The 19,107-nt window shown below is 38.7% G+C and overlaps 1 protein-coding gene across 1 annotated transcript; it reads right to left on the reverse strand.

Moving 5' to 3' along the window:
* Nucleotides 1-1,597: 1,597 nt before the first annotated feature.
* On the reverse strand, nucleotides 1,598-18,565 carry C2H5orf15 (chromosome 2 C5orf15 homolog). The gene is made up of 3 exons (XM_003404779.4): nucleotides 18,387-18,565; nucleotides 4,863-5,383; nucleotides 1,598-3,111 (listed from the first exon to the last, which is right to left on the reverse strand). The coding sequence occupies exons 1-3, from the start codon at nucleotides 18,523-18,525 to the stop codon at nucleotides 2,980-2,982; spliced, it is 792 nt and encodes a 263-aa protein (XP_003404827.2). The 5' UTR covers nucleotides 18,526-18,565; the 3' UTR covers nucleotides 1,598-2,979.
* Between the last annotated feature and the right edge of the window lie 542 nt (nucleotides 18,566-19,107).

The following is a 19,107-nucleotide window of genomic DNA, read 5'->3' on the forward strand; positions in this document are numbered from 1 at the left end:
ACCCAGTCCTCTGTGGGACTATTGAGACAGCAGCCTCCTGAACACATTCTACAAAATAGTTTGTACTTACCTTCATGAGTTCACATCTAAAATCAAGAAACCCCAATGTACACCAATGTTCATTACAGCATTATTCACATTAGCCAAAAGATGGAACCCTAAATGTCCATCAACAGATGAATGTATAAACAAAATGCCGTACCAACATACAAAGAAGCATCACTCAGCAATAAAGAGAAATGAAGTTCTAACACAAGCAATGACATGGGTGAACCTTGAACACATCATGCTGGGTGTAATAACTCAGTCACAAAAGGCCAAATGCTGTATTATTCCACTTGTATGAAATATCTAGAATAGGCAAGTGTAGACAGACCTAAGTTCATTAGTGGTTACTAGGGGCAGGAGGGAGGGACGGGGTAAGGGACACTCCTTGCTCAGCGACACTGAGCTTCTATTAAGGTTGATGAAAAAATTTGGAAACAGGTAAGGGTGATAGTTGCAGAACATGATGGAAATATCACTGACTTGTACATGTGAAGAACGTGTGAAGAACATTGAAATGGCAAATGTTTTGTTACACATGTATTTACCCAAATAAAAAAAGACACTAACAAGATGAAACCCAAAGTCCAATTCCCCTTGAGTCTGGGCTACACAAGCTAGAAAACCATGCTTTCCTAGGGCACATACGAGACACCTGTCAAAACTAAGCACTAGACTTTTTCACCGATTCTGTATACACAAAATACCGCTAGCCTTGAGCAAGTGTACTTCTTTTTAAATAAAGTCAATATGCAGAAATTGTGATTTATATAACAGAAACTAAAACCTGCTGATAATCCCCCATACACAAATAAACTTAAAGAAACCCCAGTCATGACATACCCACATGCACAAATTCCAAATGTCTATTTCTGCCTGCCTCACAAGTTTTAACATGTTCTTTTTCAGATAAGATATGGAAATGGGAGCTGAAGAGTAATCTATTATGCCATTAGTACCAATATTTACTGCACAGCCCCTGCTCTATCCGGAAAACATGTCTGGGAGAAGGACACAGTAACTCTGTACATGAGTAGGATACACAAGTGCTGTAAAACTCAAATGTGGATCTCGGGTCCCTCATCCAGCTGCTTAGGTCTCTCTTTAAGACTCCAGCAACATTTTTACACTCCAAAAGTCAGAGGCTACTTGACTGCAACACTGGACTTGGGTGGCAAAGACTGTGTCATCAGGAAGAGCCCAAAAACTCTAGATTCACTAAGGGGAATGATCCTCCAGGTTGAAGGAGCCTTCCATCACAGACAACAGGGAGCCCGAAATGCTACAAAGAGCATACTGATACACAGCTAACTTTTTTACAATCATACTTTGCTACAGTTGTCAATAAACTTTAGCACCTAGCAATAAATTAGACCTAAAGAAGGATTTAGAAATGTAAGTGCAGCTCACAGAGGTGGAGTTCTACTGCTGAGAGGAATAACTGCAAGTCAGTCACAGTCTAGCTTCCTTCCAGACACAGCCCTTCCCTCTGTCATCATGAAAACACCTCAAGACCCCATGCCCTCATCAAAATGAAACACACTTAATGAAATCATGGATTTATATCTTTCCATTTATTTTTTAAAATCTTATTCAAAATATTAAATAATACAATTTCAGATATGAAAAAAATTACTGCAATAAAACAGTTGTATTTCCATTGTGCTTCCCTTCCTTATTAGGACAGTAAATTGTCCACCTGGAAGAAATGATGGACTGCCCTGCTTCTTCCATTTCTTTATAAAGCGCATACCCACTGACTCGTCTGGGCTTTGTGGATGGGTGTTTACAGAATATTAGGGATAATGTTTTCTAAAAAGTTGTACAATGACACTTTAAGTCAACCATGGTTCAAATCACATATTTACATAGTGATCAATTCTTTATGATAGAAAGATAGTCAAAAATAAAATACAGTAAATACTTTCTAGTCACTGTAAATAAACAAAGAAAATAAAACAAGTACAGGGGGAAAATAGGGCAGCGTACACATGTATCTTTTATGTATACAAACAACTTCATTCAGGTATAATTAACATTTGAAAGACCTAGATACAATTTTATTTAAGTGATAATGGCCCCTAAGATTTATTCAAACTTACTATAAAATAATAAACAAAGTAAGCAAATCTTATATAATTTTCACCTCTGCCCCTTGCATGAAGGCTTGAAGGAACCCATGCTACAATCAATTGCTAGCTAAAAGCAACCATATATGTATTTGATATTTTATCACAATTTCTACTTCTAAACTTAATTCAGTAAATCAAACAAAAAATATCTCTATAACATTTATCTATGCCCACTGCAAGTTGCAAAGTTTCTATTGCCAGAATTTCTAGACACATTTAATGTGTACCTAAAAGTGGGGTCAATCTGAGCAATATCATTATCTTAAATTATATTTAAATTATCCAAAAATATCCAGAGCAGTTTTTCTGAAAGGAAAAATGTTACTTAAATGCAAAGTACTATCACATATATCCTTGTACATGACAGTTTGAAAGCACAAAATAATGCGTGCTTAATAGTTTTTTTTTTTTTTTTTGAATAGTATTTGGATGGTAGAGAATCTGAGTCAGCAGTACCAGATATTTTAGGATTTTGTTACGAATTTGGGATTTTTTAAAAGTAACATTACAAATACTTCCAGAAGTATGGTAAAGAAATCTAAAACAAAAAAACTAACACAGTAAATATAAGGTAATGCTCAGCTCTACATTTTGGACACCTGATTGAATTCAACTCTAAAAGTGTAGATAAAAAACCATATACTCCTTGTTTGTGAATTTAATTTCCAAAGCACCAAGGCAAAACAAAGAGGGACCCACCTCCCATTTAAATACCAATTGTCTATGGCAAACATCTGCACAATATCATATAAAAAGTCAAGCAAACAAAATTATATAATAAGCAAACTCAAATCACAGTATTTTAAAAAATATAATCATTGGTAATCTTCAGAGAAGGCATTGCCTCATTAACATTCTGGTCGAGACGATGATATTCCACTGTTTTGGAACAAAGACCATCACGCCATTTCCGGCTTTGAACCAGAAGAAAAATCTGAAATAAAACAAAATTAATTAGATACGCAAAAGAAAACATGGAGGATACGGTAAAAGTTTTTATAACAATTGAATTCTCACTCTCCTACGTTCCCAAATACAAAGAGTGAAATATCAACTACAACAACAAAAAAGGCTATTTTGTTTTCCATCTTGTAAACAACACTAGAGTGCATCTCAAATTTTAACGTATATATAAGGAGTGCCTGTTAAAGACTCATATTCCTGGGCTTTACTTTCAGAGATTGAGTTAGTAGATTTCAGCAGAGCCCAGGAACCCACTTGTTTAACAAGGCCTAGGTGTTTAGAAGAGAGATGGTCCAATCCTAAACACTGGGATAAAATACCACTGGCATTCAAAATTTTGTCCACTGACAAGTATTTACAAAGCCAGTGGTAAGGAGACATTGAGCTACAAAAAACCAGAAGGGTTTGTTTGCTAATTTTTTTAACTCAAAACCGCAAACAAAATATTAGAAGCACTGACCCTCAAAGCTGGAAGGCATTTTGAAATTATCCGGTCTAGTTTTGCCATTTCTCACGTATGAAAATCAAAGCCCAAAGGTAATGTGCCAGAAATCACAAACCAATTTACTGTAAAGTCAAGAATTGAGATTTCCTGACTCATAAGCTTTAAAAAGGAAATTTTGTGTGCACTTTCCAATTAAATATTCTGAAAGGCCTAAATATTCCAAGACACACCCCCTCATTAAATTGCCCGTTCAGTCCTATTTATGCGTTCTTTGCCAAGTGTAATCCAACAAACATTCTTATGTCATTTAAAACGTGGCAGAATTATAAATATTCCAGTACTGAAATGTTCATCACAATACTGTTTCTGAAACCAAAAATTGGAAACAATCTAAACGTGCAACAAGGGAAACAGCTAATTAAATTGTGCAGCTATTAAATCATGTCTTCAAAGAATATTAATGATACGTAAAATGTTCATGATTTCTTAGGTTAAAAACGAGAAAAAAATCACCATATGAGATCAAATTCACTTAAAATTTATAACACACACATATATGTGTCTATTTATATACACATTTACAGATTAGAAATACACCAAACATTACTAATGCCCAGCACTAGGTGGTAGCTTAAGTTTTCTATACTTTTACTTTCTGAACGCCCTAAAATAAAAACACTTTTAAAAACAGAAAAAAAAAAAATTATTTCAAAAATAATGAAGTTCAATGTTTAATGAATTAAAGGACAAAAGTATTAATCTTTCTCCACAAGTATACCCACTGAAGCAGCATTGCTAAATCAAGATATGAAAACTTTTTTTAAAAAATAATTTGGCTTTGGTTTTGCTTATTAAGAAATAATTTGAACTGGAATTGGTACAACCAGAACGGAATGAATGAGAATTAGGACACACTTTGAAAAATGTAACCGATATCACTGAATAACCCATGTAGAAATTATTAAATGGGAACGTAATTTGCCGTGTAAATTTTTACCTTAAACACAACAAAATATCATTAGAAAAAGAATTTGACTACTTCTTTTCTTAGAAGCACATGTAGTCAAGCTTCCTTCAATTTGTTAAAATACTCTGCAGATTTATAAACTGATTAGACATCTCAATACTTAAACTTGACTTAAAAATTTTTTAAAAACCCTGAAATCTTCAAAAGCATTAATAAGAAATACGACTGATGTAAACTTTCACTTAAAGCACAATTAAAAAAAAAAGAGACAATAAAGAGCAACTAAAGGGGCTGAAAATTGCCAACGTACCTTCCTTTTGTTGTGATACGTAATGTAAACGACAGCAATACAAAAAGCAAAAATAATAAGATGAAAAAAGAAATGGCTGTCTTCCTCTTCTATATCTGAGGACGGGGTCTTAAAGGATTTCACTGACTGTTCGATTTCCATGTAACCCCTGTTTTCTTCCAAGGTCTCCTCAGACTCATCGTCCCTGGGGCTGGTGGTCCAGTCATAATCTCCATAATCTCCATTGTCCTGAGTGTCTTTGGCTGTGGCTGGAGAACTATTCAGTGTGAAAAGAACTTCCTCCTCTATGTTAGGGTCTTCATTGTTATCAGCTTCCTCTTGGGGCAGAGTAGTAGTAGGTGAGATATGAGAGGCCACAGATGCTCGTCTACTTTCCTCTGTACTAGTTATGGGAGGGAGAGTAGTACTGGTCTGGGCAACAGAAGATCTGGTTTGGTTTTCACGTGTTACAGCATTCCTATTTGGAGTAGAACCATCTGGGTTGTGTACAGTCTGGCTCGGTGAATCAGTCAGCGATAGAGCTGAAATAATAAAGAACATTCAGCTAAAATCTCCAACTTTATCTCTACAAAGCTAAAAGCACATTGACCTCAATTTTCACAGGCCTATCACTAAGCACTTCTCTCCTAAATTCCTGTAACTTTCTCTTGAGAACGAGTTAATAAGCCTCAACAGCCAGCAATCAGTTACATTTCTTCCTAGTCAATTATGAATCAGGTAACAATTGCTTTGCCAGGTAACAACTTAAGCATCATAAAAGACCTACTTCATTACATAGCCTGCCACCAGAAGAAAAGAGATTTATTTAGGTCACAATGGCAAGGTCCACACAGCTCTTACTCATTACCCGTTTTTATTCACAAGGAGGTTGGACTGAAGTCATCCTTGTCTCGACTGCACCCCATCACAGATCCTGGCTCAAGTAGGTCACAAACTAAACATGGAATTCAGACCTAAATACTTTCATCAAGATACAACCAATTCAAGAGAAGCTATACGCAAGTGTAGACAGTATTCTATGGGATACTAGAATTGGAAGACTCCCTCCCCCAAGTTAATAATTTTTTTTAGGGAGAAGAAAGGGAACACTCCTAAAGGACAAAAATGGGGAACTAGAACTTGAAAGCTAAGTGCAAGATTATGAAAGGCAGATTAGGTATGAGGAATGCACCAAAGGCATACAAGCTCTTATTTCTCTATGTTCCTACCCCCTCTGCGTGGTTTACTAAAGGTAAAATTATTTACATAAGTAATTCTAGGGACTAGAACTTCAGAGGAATCCCTGTTGAAATTTAACAGTGTCTCATTAAATACTAATCTAATGTAATACCTGTTAAAGGACTGAGTTCATACTTTAAAAAATATGAACTCTGTCACACGAGATTGAAATATGCTTAGATAATATTTTAAAGTCTACGAAAGTAAAATATTTCACAGGTATAAGAATAAACCAAGTCATTCCAGGGCTTTCACAAACGTGTGCACGCACACAAATTAACAACCTAACAGACAACTCTTTGTTTATGTGAATACACTTTGGTTTGTGTATCACAGTTGACATCTATTTCGTGCAGAAAAAAAAGAAACAGCTGGTCCTCAACTGAACTGAATAGAGTCTCCCTGAAAATACTTAGTAAATTAGTAAAACTCTCTTAAAACATTTCTAATGGTTGGTTCTTTGAAATTTTAACTGGAAGAAAAGAGAAATAAGCAGGTCCTACAACTGAGTACATTACTCAGAAAACTATTAACAGAAATTATTAAAAAGGATTTTTTACATTTATCACCTCAACTTATGATTTGGGCATTTATGAAGTACTATTTCTCTGATACATTTAATTTTCCTGCCAAAATATGGGAAATTATGTTTAAAATAGAATTAAAAATTAAAATAACTAAGTGCCAACTAGCTAATCTTGATTTTTAAAAGCATTGTTTTTCTACACTCAACTTTTGGGAAAATCGTATATCTTTAAAGGACACAGCTAATATGTGTGGGTTTGATTATAATTTTGTTCTCCCACTCTCTTCATACCCAGAAACCCCTCCACTGGTCACTCCAGATTCACAATCAGCAAATCCCTTCTGTCTCTCACCCTTTACTTTCTTGTTATAACTGAAGCTTGCCTCTCCCTTAAGGACATGCTTTCCTTGCAGCCCTTTCAATGAATAGCTATTTTTTCTCCAACAACTTTGTACCACTGAGTCTGGAAGGGGGGGGAGCTATCTTTCTTCTCATTGCCCCTTCCAGACCATTCTCCCATCCTCCTCTCTAACCGCCCACAGCTTTGATTCTCATGTCATCACCTATCACTCACTGCCCTTCCTCCACCAACTCCCAGGTCACGCCCATTTCTCAACCATTTTAGCTCCTGGCTTATTCTCATTCTACCTAAGACATGTCTTCCTCTCTTGATTTCAAAATCCTTGACTTCCTCACCTCTGATGATCTAGCCTTCCCCCTTATCTTCACCTCTTACTCACATGGTCATTATCTATCACCAAGACTCCTCCATAATCTCAATGTCAGGTGTTCCATTTACTGGCATGCTCTCCTATCCTTCCAGTTTATTCCCTGATATATATTCCGACTCCATCAGATCCACCATCCTTTGATCCTGCCACCTTTTCAGTCCCTCACCACCACTGCCACCACTGCCTCCCCCCACCCCGCTCCACCTGCCCCAGCCATGTACTCTCTTCCCTCTTTACCCAGATTAACTTCTGAGGTGAACCATTATAATCCCTCTCTTATATACACCTCCAACTCCCTTCCCCCTCACTCACTCTACTCACTTTGCCCCACTCACCTGGAAGGCTACAATCCTAGTTGAAACCAACTCTCTTCACTACTCCCCATCTGCACCAAGCAGGTGAACATGGCTGGAAAAAAAATACACAACCATGCCACTCTTTTTGTTTCATTTTAAATTCAATGCCAAAGACTCAGGCTGGCTTTAACTATTTTCCTGGTTCATTCATCTTCCTGCTCCCTTAGAACAACATTCACATTCCCCTCTATCCTCAAACTTCCAACATCTTCTCTGTCATACTCGTTTTTCAAACAATGACATCACTTCCTAACTTCTCTGAGAAAAATGAAGCAATCAGAAGAGAACTTCCATGAACTACTAGACCTCTAGATTCATATACCCAACTGCCTACTTGGCATTTCCTCTTAGGTGTCTGACATTCAAGTCAACATGTTAAAAATGAATTCTGACATACATTTCCCTATTCCTCCTGCTAAGAACAACTAAGAATCTTGCACGTTATATATAAAAATAACTTGAGAAGACTCTGAAAGGTAGAGAGAGGGCAGACTGGCTAGAAACCTAGAGTGGGACCTGAGAAATGACATGGTGATGAGTTCCCGAGATTTTCTTTTTGCTTCATGTTTTCTAAACTTGGAGATGAAAAAGCCAGCAAACTGGACACGCCAACGCATATAGACAAAAAGGGCCACCACCAACTCTGCTCTCCCTAGCAAAAGGACCAGGAGAAAGGCAGCCTAGCAAGAAAGAAAACTTTTAAACAATAACATTTTTGCTTCCACCTGGCAGTAACACGAGCACCGAACTTTCCTTGCTAAAACAACATCATCATAAAAAGCCAGCTAAAACAAAGTTTAAAAAAGATTCAGAGTCTCATAACATAAAATGATGTCCAGATTTCAATCAAAAATCACTTCCAACAGCAGAACAAAGAAGATCTCAAACTGAATTAAAAAAGGCAATCTATAGATGTCAAAACACAAATGACATATATATTAGAAGTATATGACAAAATTTTAAAGCAGTCATCATAAAAATGCTTCAACAAGCAATTACAAACATGCTTGAGATAAATGAAAAAGCAGAAAGCCCCAGCAAAGAACTGGGAGATACAAAGAACCAAATAGTTTTTTTTAGAACTGAAAAATATAATCATTGAAATAAAAAATTCAGTGAATAGGTTCGACAACAGAAGGGAGGGGATAGAGGAAAGAATCAGTTGACTGGAAGATAGAGCAATAAAAATTACCCAATCTGAATAGCAGAGAAAAAACAGACTGGAAAAAAAAAAAATGAACAATCCCACAGGGACCTGTGGGACTATAAAAAAAAAGATCTAACGTTCATTAGATTGGAAGGAGAGGAGAAAGACAGTAGGGATGAAGAGGTGCCCAAGAGAATAATGGCTGGACACTGAAAATTTCTCAAATTTGGAAGAGAAATAAATGTGCAGATTCAAGAAGCTGAATGAACAGAAAACAGGGTAAGCTTAAAGAAGACACAGTAAGACACATCCTAATTAAACTTCTAGAAACTAAAAAGACAAAGAAAATAATAAAACCATAGACTTAAGCCCTAATATATCAATAATTGGAAACCCTGGTGGTAAAGTGGTTAAGAGCTATGGCTACTAACCAAAAGATCAGCAGTTCAAATCCACCACGAGCTCCCTGGAAACCCTATGGGGCAGTTCAACTCTGTCCTATAGGGTCGCCATGAGTTGGAATCAACTCAATGACAATGGGTATGGTTTCTTTTTTTTTCCATATATATCAACAATACATTAAGTGTAAATGGTCTAAATATGCCAATTAAAAGACATATTTGGCAGATCCAGCTCTACACTGTCTACAAGAAACTCATTTCTTAGATAAGAACTACTTTAGGTGACGGGAAAGACAACACACAATATAGGCAAGGTCAGCACAATTGGACCAAACCAAAAGCAAAGAAGTTTCCTGAATAAACTGAATGATTCAAAAGCCAGTGAAGCAGGGGCTGGGGTTTGGGGACCATGGTTTCAGGGGACATCTAAGTCAATTGGCATAATAAAATCTATTACAAAAAAATTCTGCATCCCACTTTGAAGAGTGGCGTCTGGGGTCTTAAACAATAGCAAGCGGCCATCTAAGATGCATCAATTGGTCTCAACCCACCTGGATCAAAAAAGAATGAAGAACACCAAGGATACAAGGTAATTATGAACCCAAGAGACAAAAAGTACCACATAAACCAGAGACTACCTCAGCCTGAGACCAGAAGAACTAGACGCTGCCCGGCTACAACCGATGACTGCCCTGACAGGGAACACAACAGAGGACTCCTGAGGGAGCAGGAAAGCAGTGGGATGCGGACCCCAAATTCTCATAAAAAGACCAGACTTAATGGTCTGACTGAGATTAGAAGGACCCCAGTGGTCACAGCCCCCAGACCTTCTGTTGGCCAAGGACAGGAACCATTCCCAAAGCCAACTCTTCAGACAGGGACTGGACTGGACAATGGATTGGAGAGGGATGCTGGTGAGGAGTGAGCTTCTTGGATCAGGTGGACACTTGAGACTATGTTGGCATCTCCTGCCTGGAGGGGAGATGAGAGGGTAGAGGGGGTTAGAAGCTGGTGAAATGGACATGAAAAGAGAGAGTGGAGGGAGGGAGCGGGCTGTCTTATTAGGGGGAGAGCAATTGGGGGTATGTAGCAAGGTGTATACAAGTTTTTGTGTGAGAGACTGACTTGATTTGTAAACTTTCACTTAAGGCACAATAAAAAATTTTTTAAAACTCACTTCAAATATAGGCAGACTGAAATTAAAAGGATGCAGAAAGATATATCACACAAACATCAGAGGAAAGAAAATACCAGGGTCAATCACATAGAAAACATAGCAGTCCTAAATATGAATGCACAAACAATACAGCTGCAAAATATTTGAAACAACCGATAGAACCGAAAAGAGAAACAAACAAACCCATAATTACAACTGGAGATTTCAACACCCCTCTCTCAAAAACTGACAGAACACTGAGGTCTTAAAAGCCTGTGAGCGGCCATCTAGGATACTCCACTGGTCTTACCCCTTCGGGAGCAAGGAAGAATGAAGAAAACTAAAGATACAAGGGAAAGATTAGTCCAAAGGATTAATGGACCACATCTACCATGGCCTCCACCAGACTGAGTCCAGTACAACTAGATGGTGCCCCGCTGCCACAATGGACTGCACTGACAAGGACCACAATAGAGGGTCCTGGACAAAGCCGGAGAAAAATGTAGAACAAAATTCTAACTCAAAAAGAAAGACCAGACTTAATGGCCTGACAAAGACTGGAGAAACCCTGAAAGTATGCCCCTCCCAGACACCCTGTCAGCTCAGTAATGAAGTCACTCCTGAGGTTCACCCCTCAGCTGAAGATTGTACAGGCCCATAAAACAAAACGAGACTAAAGGGGCACGCCAGCCCTGGGGCAGGGACTAGCAGGCAGGAGGGAACACGAAAGCTGGTAATAGGGAACCCAAGGTTGAAAAAGAAGAGTGTTGACACGTCATGTGGTCGTCAAGCAATGTCACAGAATAATGTGTGTACTGACTGTTTAATGAGAAACTAGTTTGTTCTGTAAACTCCATCTAAAGTACAATAAAAAATCTAAAAAATTTTTTAAAAATCGACAGAACAATTAGAAAATCAGCAAGGATACAGAAGAGCTCAACAACACCAACAACCAACAGAATCTAACCCACATATACAGAACAGTACACCCAAAAACAGCAGAAAACACTCTTTTCAAGCGCCTATGGAACATATACAAGTTAGGCCATATTCTGCACCATAAAATAAACAAACTTAGAAGAATTAAAATCATGCAGAGTATTTTCTGTGACCACAGTGGAATCTAACTAGAAATTGGTAAGAGAAAGATAACAGGAAATCTCCAAACTCTTAGAAACTGAACAATATACTTATAAATAAGCCAAGGGTCAAAGAGAAAGTCCCAAGGAAAAACTATTTTTAAATATATACATTGAACTGAATAGAAATTAAAATACAGCATGTCAAAATTTGTGGGACCCAGCTAAAGAGTGCGAGAGGGAGATTTATAGCATTAAATGCATACATTAGAAAAGAGGGAAAGTCTCCAATCAGTCATCAGCTCCTACCTCAAGAACCCAGAAAAAGAAGAGCAAATAAACCCAAAGCAAGAAGAAGAAAGGAAATAATGAATAGCAAGAATCAATGAAATTGAAAATAAAAAGCAGTAGAGAAAAATCAGTGAGACAAAACACTGGTTCTTTGAAAAAAATCACTAGCAAGACTAACAAAAAAGAGAGACATTGCAAATTACCATTATCAGGAAGGAACAGGGGATATCACTACAGAACCTGCAGACATCAAACGTAAATTAAGGGAATAAGACCAACAACTCTACACATATAAATCTGGCAACTTAGAAAAAATGAGCCAATTCCTTGAAAAACACAAACTACCATCACTCACCTAATATGAAATACTTCATTTGAGTAATTGAATTCATAATTTTAAAACTCCCAAAAAATAAATATCTAGGCCCAGATGGCTTCACAGGAGAACCCTACCGCAGTTGAACAATGAATTAACACTAATTCTATATAATCTTTCCCAGAGAACAGAACACTTTGCAATTCATTTTATGAAGCTAATATTACCCTGACACCAAAAAAAAAAAAACTATAGAACTATATCTCAATTATAATCCTGGACATTTATCCCAAACAAATGAAACTTAAGTTCACACAAAAATCTGTACACAAATGTTTATAGCAGCTTTATTTATAAAAGCCAAAACTGGAAACAGACATCCTTCTGCGAGTGCATGGTTGAACAGACTATAGCACATCCATACTACGGAACACTATTCATCAATAAAAAGGAGCGAACTACTGACAATGCAACAGTTTGGAATTACTACACCAGAAAATAATGCTGAACGGGGGGGAAAAAAAGCCAATGCCAAAAACTTACATACTGTATGATTCCATTCATATAACATTCTTGAAACAGGAAAATTATAGAAATGGAGGAACAGATTAGTGGCTGCCAGGAGTTCAGGAGGGGGTGGGTATAGGGGAGAAGTGGATGTGGCTACAAACGGGCAACATGGGGGATGTGTGGTGATGGGAATGTTCTGTATCTTGACTGTATCAATGTTAATATCCTGGTTATGATATTGTATTTTGCAATATATTACTATTTTGGGAAACTAGGTAGAGTATACAGGATCTCCCTGTATTAATATCTCTGCAAATCTGTCTTGGAAGAAGTAGAACCAGAACGCTCCTTAGAAGCACAGATGGTGAGACTATGTCTCACATACTTTGGACATCATGCTTGGTAAAGTAGAGGGTCAGTGAAAAAGAGGAAGAACCTCAACGAGACGGACTGACACAGTGGCTGCAACGATGAGCTCAAGCATAACAACAATTGTGAGGATGATGCAGGACTCAGCAGTGTTTCATTCTGTTGTACGCTATGAGTTGGAACTGACTGAACGGCACCTAACAACAACAACAGGTTAAGGGTACACAGGATCTCTCTGCATTATTTCTTATATCTGCATGTGAATCTACAATTATCTCAAAACAAAATTTAAATTCAAAAAAGGAATATCTACTTCCCGCTCAAAACAAAAACACACACACAAAAATTTGTGCTACCCATATTCTTCCCCATTTCAGTTAATGGCAACTCTATCTTTCTAATTGTTCAAGCCAAAAACTTTGTAGTCATCCTTTTCTTAACACCCTACATTCATCCTTCAAAATATGTGCAGAATTTGATGACTTTTCACCCCTCCACTGCTTCTGCCTGGTCCAAGCCACCATTATCTCACCTGGATTATTACAGTATCCTCCTAATTGATCTACCTGCTTCCACTACAACCCCAACAGTCCGCTCTCAACACAGTAGCCATAGTCATCCTGCTAAAACTTGAGTCAGATGTCTCCTCTGCTTAAAACCCTCCAATGGCTGTTTCTCTTAACAAGGTCAGTCTTTTTAACAGCGTACAAGATCCTATATGATCTGGCCCCCGTTACCTCACTATCATTAGCTCTTACTCATCTCCCTAATTACTCTATTCCCACTGCCTACTTAACAGATAGCGAACATTCAAATAAGTATTCATTGACTACGCTCTTGATCCAACTAACTCTCACCACAAATCCTACACCCCAAGCAGTAGGACCTAGTGCACTCCTGGCCTGAAAAGCCCTTCCCATGCTTCTCAGGCAGGCAAAACCCCACTCATTCTTCTAATGATACTTCCAGTGTCACCCTACTCATTGTTGTTAGACCAATATCTAGCAACAAGTAGGAGCAGAATTACTATTTATTTTCAAGGAATAAAAACTTGGAAGGAATACACAAACATAACACAAGCAAACTAAGAATTCATCTGAAAGATTTAATTCAAATTAGATTACCTCTTTGATCTCTTCTCCTTCAGAGACGGTGATGCAGTTAGATATGAAGAGTATTCAGAACAAAGTGGTAACTCTGACTTCATGAACTTAATTGTTGAGCCTCTACAAATATATACATTACTTTAGACTTTTAAATCTTCCATTTCTACTCTTTCCTATTTGATATTTATTACCTATTTAGTTAAAAACTAACATTTTAAAAATAAAATTTTCTAAATTTAATTCTTTTCTTTTACTGGTCCTTTTTAAAAACTGCCTTACCTAATCATAAAATGGGCAAAGGACTTGAACAGACGTTTCATCAAAGAGGACATTCAGATAGATGGCCACCAAACACATGAAAAGACGCTCAGTGTCATTGCCATCAGAGAGATGCAAAACAAAACCGCAATAAGATACCATATTTCACTCCCACTAGGATGATTAAGATAAAAAAAATTTAACAAATGTTGGTGATGATGTGGGGAAACTGGAACCCTTACCCATTGCTGGTGGGAATGCAAAACTGTACAGCTGCTGTGAAAAACAGTGTGGTGGTCCTTCGAAAAACTAAAAATAGAACTACCATATGACCCAGCAATTCCACTCCTGGGTATATACCCAAAAGACGTGAAAACAGAGACTCAAAAAATAGAGACTTGTACACCAATGTTCATTAACGGCACTATTTGTAATACCCAAAAGGAGGAAATAACCTAGATGCCCACCAACAGATGAATGGATAAACAAAATGTGGTACATACATACAGTGGACTACTACTCAGCCAGTAGGAGAAATGATACCTGCTACAATATGGACGGAGCTAGAAGACGTTATGCTGAGTGAAATAAGTCAATCGCAAAAGGACAAACACTGTATGACCTTGCTTATATAAAAAGACAAGGCAAATGCATAGAGGCCAAAGTTTAACAGTGGTCTCCAGGGGCAGGAGGAAGGGGAAAAGGGGGGAGGTTAAAAGTGATGGAAATATCACATTGATTAAGGGTAGGATTGCACAGCCGATTATTGTAGTATTTATTAAGTTGTACACCTGTAAAAAGTTGAATTGGCAAAAATTATGTGATATATTCACAACAACAACAAAAAGAAAAGGAATAGCTGCTAAGGCTGCTTATGTACAATCAAAAACCTCATGGGATTTGGAGATTTAGGTCATAGCTTCATGGGACATCCCAGTTAAATGGCCTAATAGCATGTTTAGCAATTCTGTTCTACCGCCTAGTTTGTCACGTAGTACCTGGGGTCTCAAAAGCTTGCAAGCAGCCATCCAAGGCACAACAATTGGTGTCTAGTCACCTAGAGCAACAGAGGAAGAAGGAGCATCAGGAACAGAAGAATATGGAATGTGTTGGTAACTGCCTCCATGAACAACTGCCTCCTTTGCCATGAGGCCAGAAGAACAGTATAGTGCCTAGCTACCATTACTGAACATTTTGATCAGGGATTCAATAGAAGAATCCTGATCAAAAGGGAGAAAATGCAGAACAAAATGCAGACTCCCTGGAGCCATGAAGAAGGTTGGATGAACCCGTGAAACTACTGCCTTGAGATAATCTTTACACCTTAAACCAAAAATATCCCTTGTAGTAGTCTCAAAAACAAAACAAAAAAAATAGTTTAACTAGTAAAAAAGGTCTGCCTTGAGCAATATGCTCTTTTAAGAACTATCTATATGGGATTAAACTGACAATACCAACCTGAAAGATTAGATAGGAATCTTAGGGGACAGTGAATTTATGTTAACGGGAGAGGAACAACTCAGAAAAGGAGGGTGAGAATGGTTGCACAACTCTAATGAAATCAAGGTCACTGAACAGTACATGTAGAAACTATTGAATTGGTGTATGTTTTACTGCATATATTCTCAACAATAACAACAAAATAAATATTTTTTAACTGCCTTAAAATAAACTATACCCGTATCCTCAAACTTGATAATGCAGAAGACCTGAGAAATCATGTACATGCACACATTAGAGAAACACTGCCTTGAAAATTAAATGCATTACAGGGGGAAAGGAAGACAGAACACTTAGGGGACACTGAGTTTCTGTTAGGGGTAATGGAAAAATTTGCCAACGGTGATGGTTGAACTACATGATGAACATATTTAATGGTATTGTGCTGTACATATGAAGACTGCTGAAATGGCAAAAGTTTTGTTACCTATATATGTACTATAATTTAAAAAGAAAGAAAGTAGAAAGAAAAAAAATGAATTACATATTAAATTTAAGTGATCATTTAGAAGCAATGTGATGGTAAATGCAGAGAAGCAGGCACTTAGAAATGGCATGACAAGACTTAACATACATACGGTAGTCATCCAGTGATCCAGAACAGTGCTTATATTAATTTTCTTTTGACTTCATCAAAGCAAAAACTTAAAAATTCTTAAATACCGCCAAGAATATTCACAAGCACTGAAATTTTAAGAAACCTAACATGAAACACGTTTAAATAAATCCAGTATGGTAACTCTGTAACTTTTTATACTTGAGATATGGAACTCAACACATTCTAGATTTTAACTTTTTCTATTGACTAAGTACATTTACCATAAGCAGACTTTCAAAAAGTACTTACATTACCCCAAGCCTTGCCAACGAAACAGAGCTGCTTCCCCATTAAAGGCATATATGTTAATTTTTCATTTAAGTTTTTTCAGTAGATAAAATCTGAATTTATAACATTTAAAATTAGTATATATAAAGACCTAGTCAAAAAAATAAACATTCCCTAAAATGTCTCAGTGTAGTTGGAGCAATATTTATGGCACTCTAACAAAGACAGAGACAAAAGGACACCTTAATACAGCACACTCCTGTCACCAGCCACCATCACAAGATTTTCAACCACCTCTTGGGAGAAAAAGTTGTTTCTGAAACTACAGTTACTAGATATATATCCTCCAAACCATACTTCTTAAGCATTCCAGCAGGACACGTAAATGTTTAAATGTCATTTTTTCTTAGAAGATTAAATGATCAAAACAATTATGCTAATTGAAGTACTTTAGGTACAGCAATGTTTGCATCAACCAGGGAAATCCTCATTACATTTTACGAATGATGAAAGGACCTTGGGAAAATGGACATCACTCCTTTCCACAGACTTGCAAACACTTCTGGGAGGGTGGTCCAGGAGCTACCCTGCCCTTCTTGCTGCTGGGGAAACACAAGGATGTGCCCACAGTACTGTGATAAAGGAATGTGTGGTTGGGCAGTCCTTGTTAAATAAAGAATGAGAACGCTATCCAGTTCATGTGCTTTTTCATCTGAATACCCAAAAAACATTTAGGGAGAAGGGCAGGATTGTGACTGGGCCTGAAAGAAAAAAGGGACTACAAAACAAGATACTGCATAAAAAAAAAAAAAAAATGATTATAAATTCTTATTAGTGTATATGTTCCCACTAAGTCTCAGGTCCTGGTTTATAGATTTCCTCACTTCTCAATAAAGCCTTCAATATCTTGATTCACATTTGCAAGAAAAATCCTATTCAATCAAATCCCACGGATTCATAAAAAAGAGGTAGGATTGTCCTTTTCACCCAAGACACAGGGAAGGAGGGCCATGTTTACCAAGAATCTCTCTGGTCCCAGGACTCCTCTCCTCCAAGCCCCTAAGGAGTCCAGTGCCCGAGGATTCTGGCTCTTTACCAAGTCAAGAAACTCCCAGATCTAGAGATGCACCAGCGCCCGAAGATAGCTCTTTCCCCTTCACTTACGCTCTCCAAAATATTTCAGCAGCTCAGTCTGGCTACTTCCCCTGCTTCCCTTGGCCTTTGGCACAGACCTTAATAAGCCTTCCGGAAAACTCCCACCCTCCCTTGTGCCCTCTAGATCCCTGAGTCCCCCCGCCTCCGGACTCTGTCTAGACACCAACCCTCCCAACCCTGGTCATCTTCTCAACCCCATCTCCTCGATCCCCTCTTCCAGACTCTCCTGACACCCCCGTCCTCAGAACTTTGGAGACCCCAGCACCACCACTGCTTGTGCCAAACCATTCTTCAAGTCCCTCTAGACACCACCGCCACTCCACCCTCCTCCGCCCATCTACACAGTCTGTCCCCTGTTCCCTGGGTCCCTGCATCTCTCAGCCCCACGTCTCAGGCCCCTAGAGACCCCACTTCCTTGGACCCTTTCAAACACCCTACCCTCCCTCCTCGGGCCGGTAGAGACACTACTAGTCCATCCTGACATCGCCGTCAGCTCTGGACATTTGGAAGTGCCTTTTTCCCGGCCTGCCGGTCTCCCGGTTCGCGCCCACGGCCGCCCTGCCCCCGCGCCCCCTTTACCACTGGACAGCGTAGCGGAAGCAAACAGGAACGCCAAGACCAGCGGCCGCGCCAGCCCTCCAGGAGCCTGGATGCTCAGCCCGGGCAAAAGCTTCGCTTGGGCAGCCCCCCTCATCCTCCCTTGGGCAGCAGCAGCCATAACGGACTCGACCGGGAGCCTGCGCCGTTGCTAGGCTCTACGTCATGACATCAGATACTACGTAAGGCGGTGCCTCGGCCCTAGGCGTCTACGTCCCAGCGTGATGACGTAGAAGCCTGGCGGTGGCTGTAGTAAACGGAACAAGCAAGGGTGTTACACAGCCTGGTTGCAGCGAGCCCGGTCCGCCAAACTCCGCCGCCGGCTAAGGGTGTGGTGTGTAAGGTGCTAGAGGGCCAGAGCGAGCCCCTCACTCCCTCCCACAGGATGAGATACTGCAGAGCCAATAAAAGTGTTTTTAAGTATTTTTAAAAGGAAACTCCAATTGTGTAAATTCACTGATGCTAAAACCCAAGTAACTGCTCTTCCCCCTTCCAAAGCGAAGGAAACGCAAATGTTAACGATGGTTATATCCGGGTGGTGGAATTACAGGTAATATTGTATTTTTTTTATCCTTTCCCACATCATTTGTTATTGCAACAAGTATTTAGCACCTCTTCATATTTCTGGATACGGCAGGGAAAAAACGAACTCCTGACTTCATGTAGAGTTTATGCTCTAGGGGAGACGATAGTGTAAAATACA

The sequence above is a fragment of the Loxodonta africana genome, chromosome 2 (assembly GCF_030014295.1).
Source record: "Loxodonta africana isolate mLoxAfr1 chromosome 2, mLoxAfr1.hap2, whole genome shotgun sequence".
NCBI classification, from domain to species: domain Eukaryota; kingdom Metazoa; phylum Chordata; class Mammalia; order Proboscidea; family Elephantidae; genus Loxodonta; species Loxodonta africana.

Coding starts and splice junctions, on each gene's coding strand:
- C2H5orf15 (XM_003404779.4), bottom strand. CDS start 18,525: ATGGCTGCTGCTGCCCAAGGGAGGATGAGGGGGGCTGCCCAAGCGAAG. Junction 5,384..18,386: donor TTCCGCTACGCTGTCCAGTG/GTAAAGGGGGCG, acceptor TTATTATTTCAG/CTCTATCGCTGACTGATTCA. Junction 3,112..4,862: donor CGTATCACAACAAAAGGAAG/GTACGTTGGCAA, acceptor GTTTTATTTCAG/ATTTTTCTTCTGGTTCAAAG.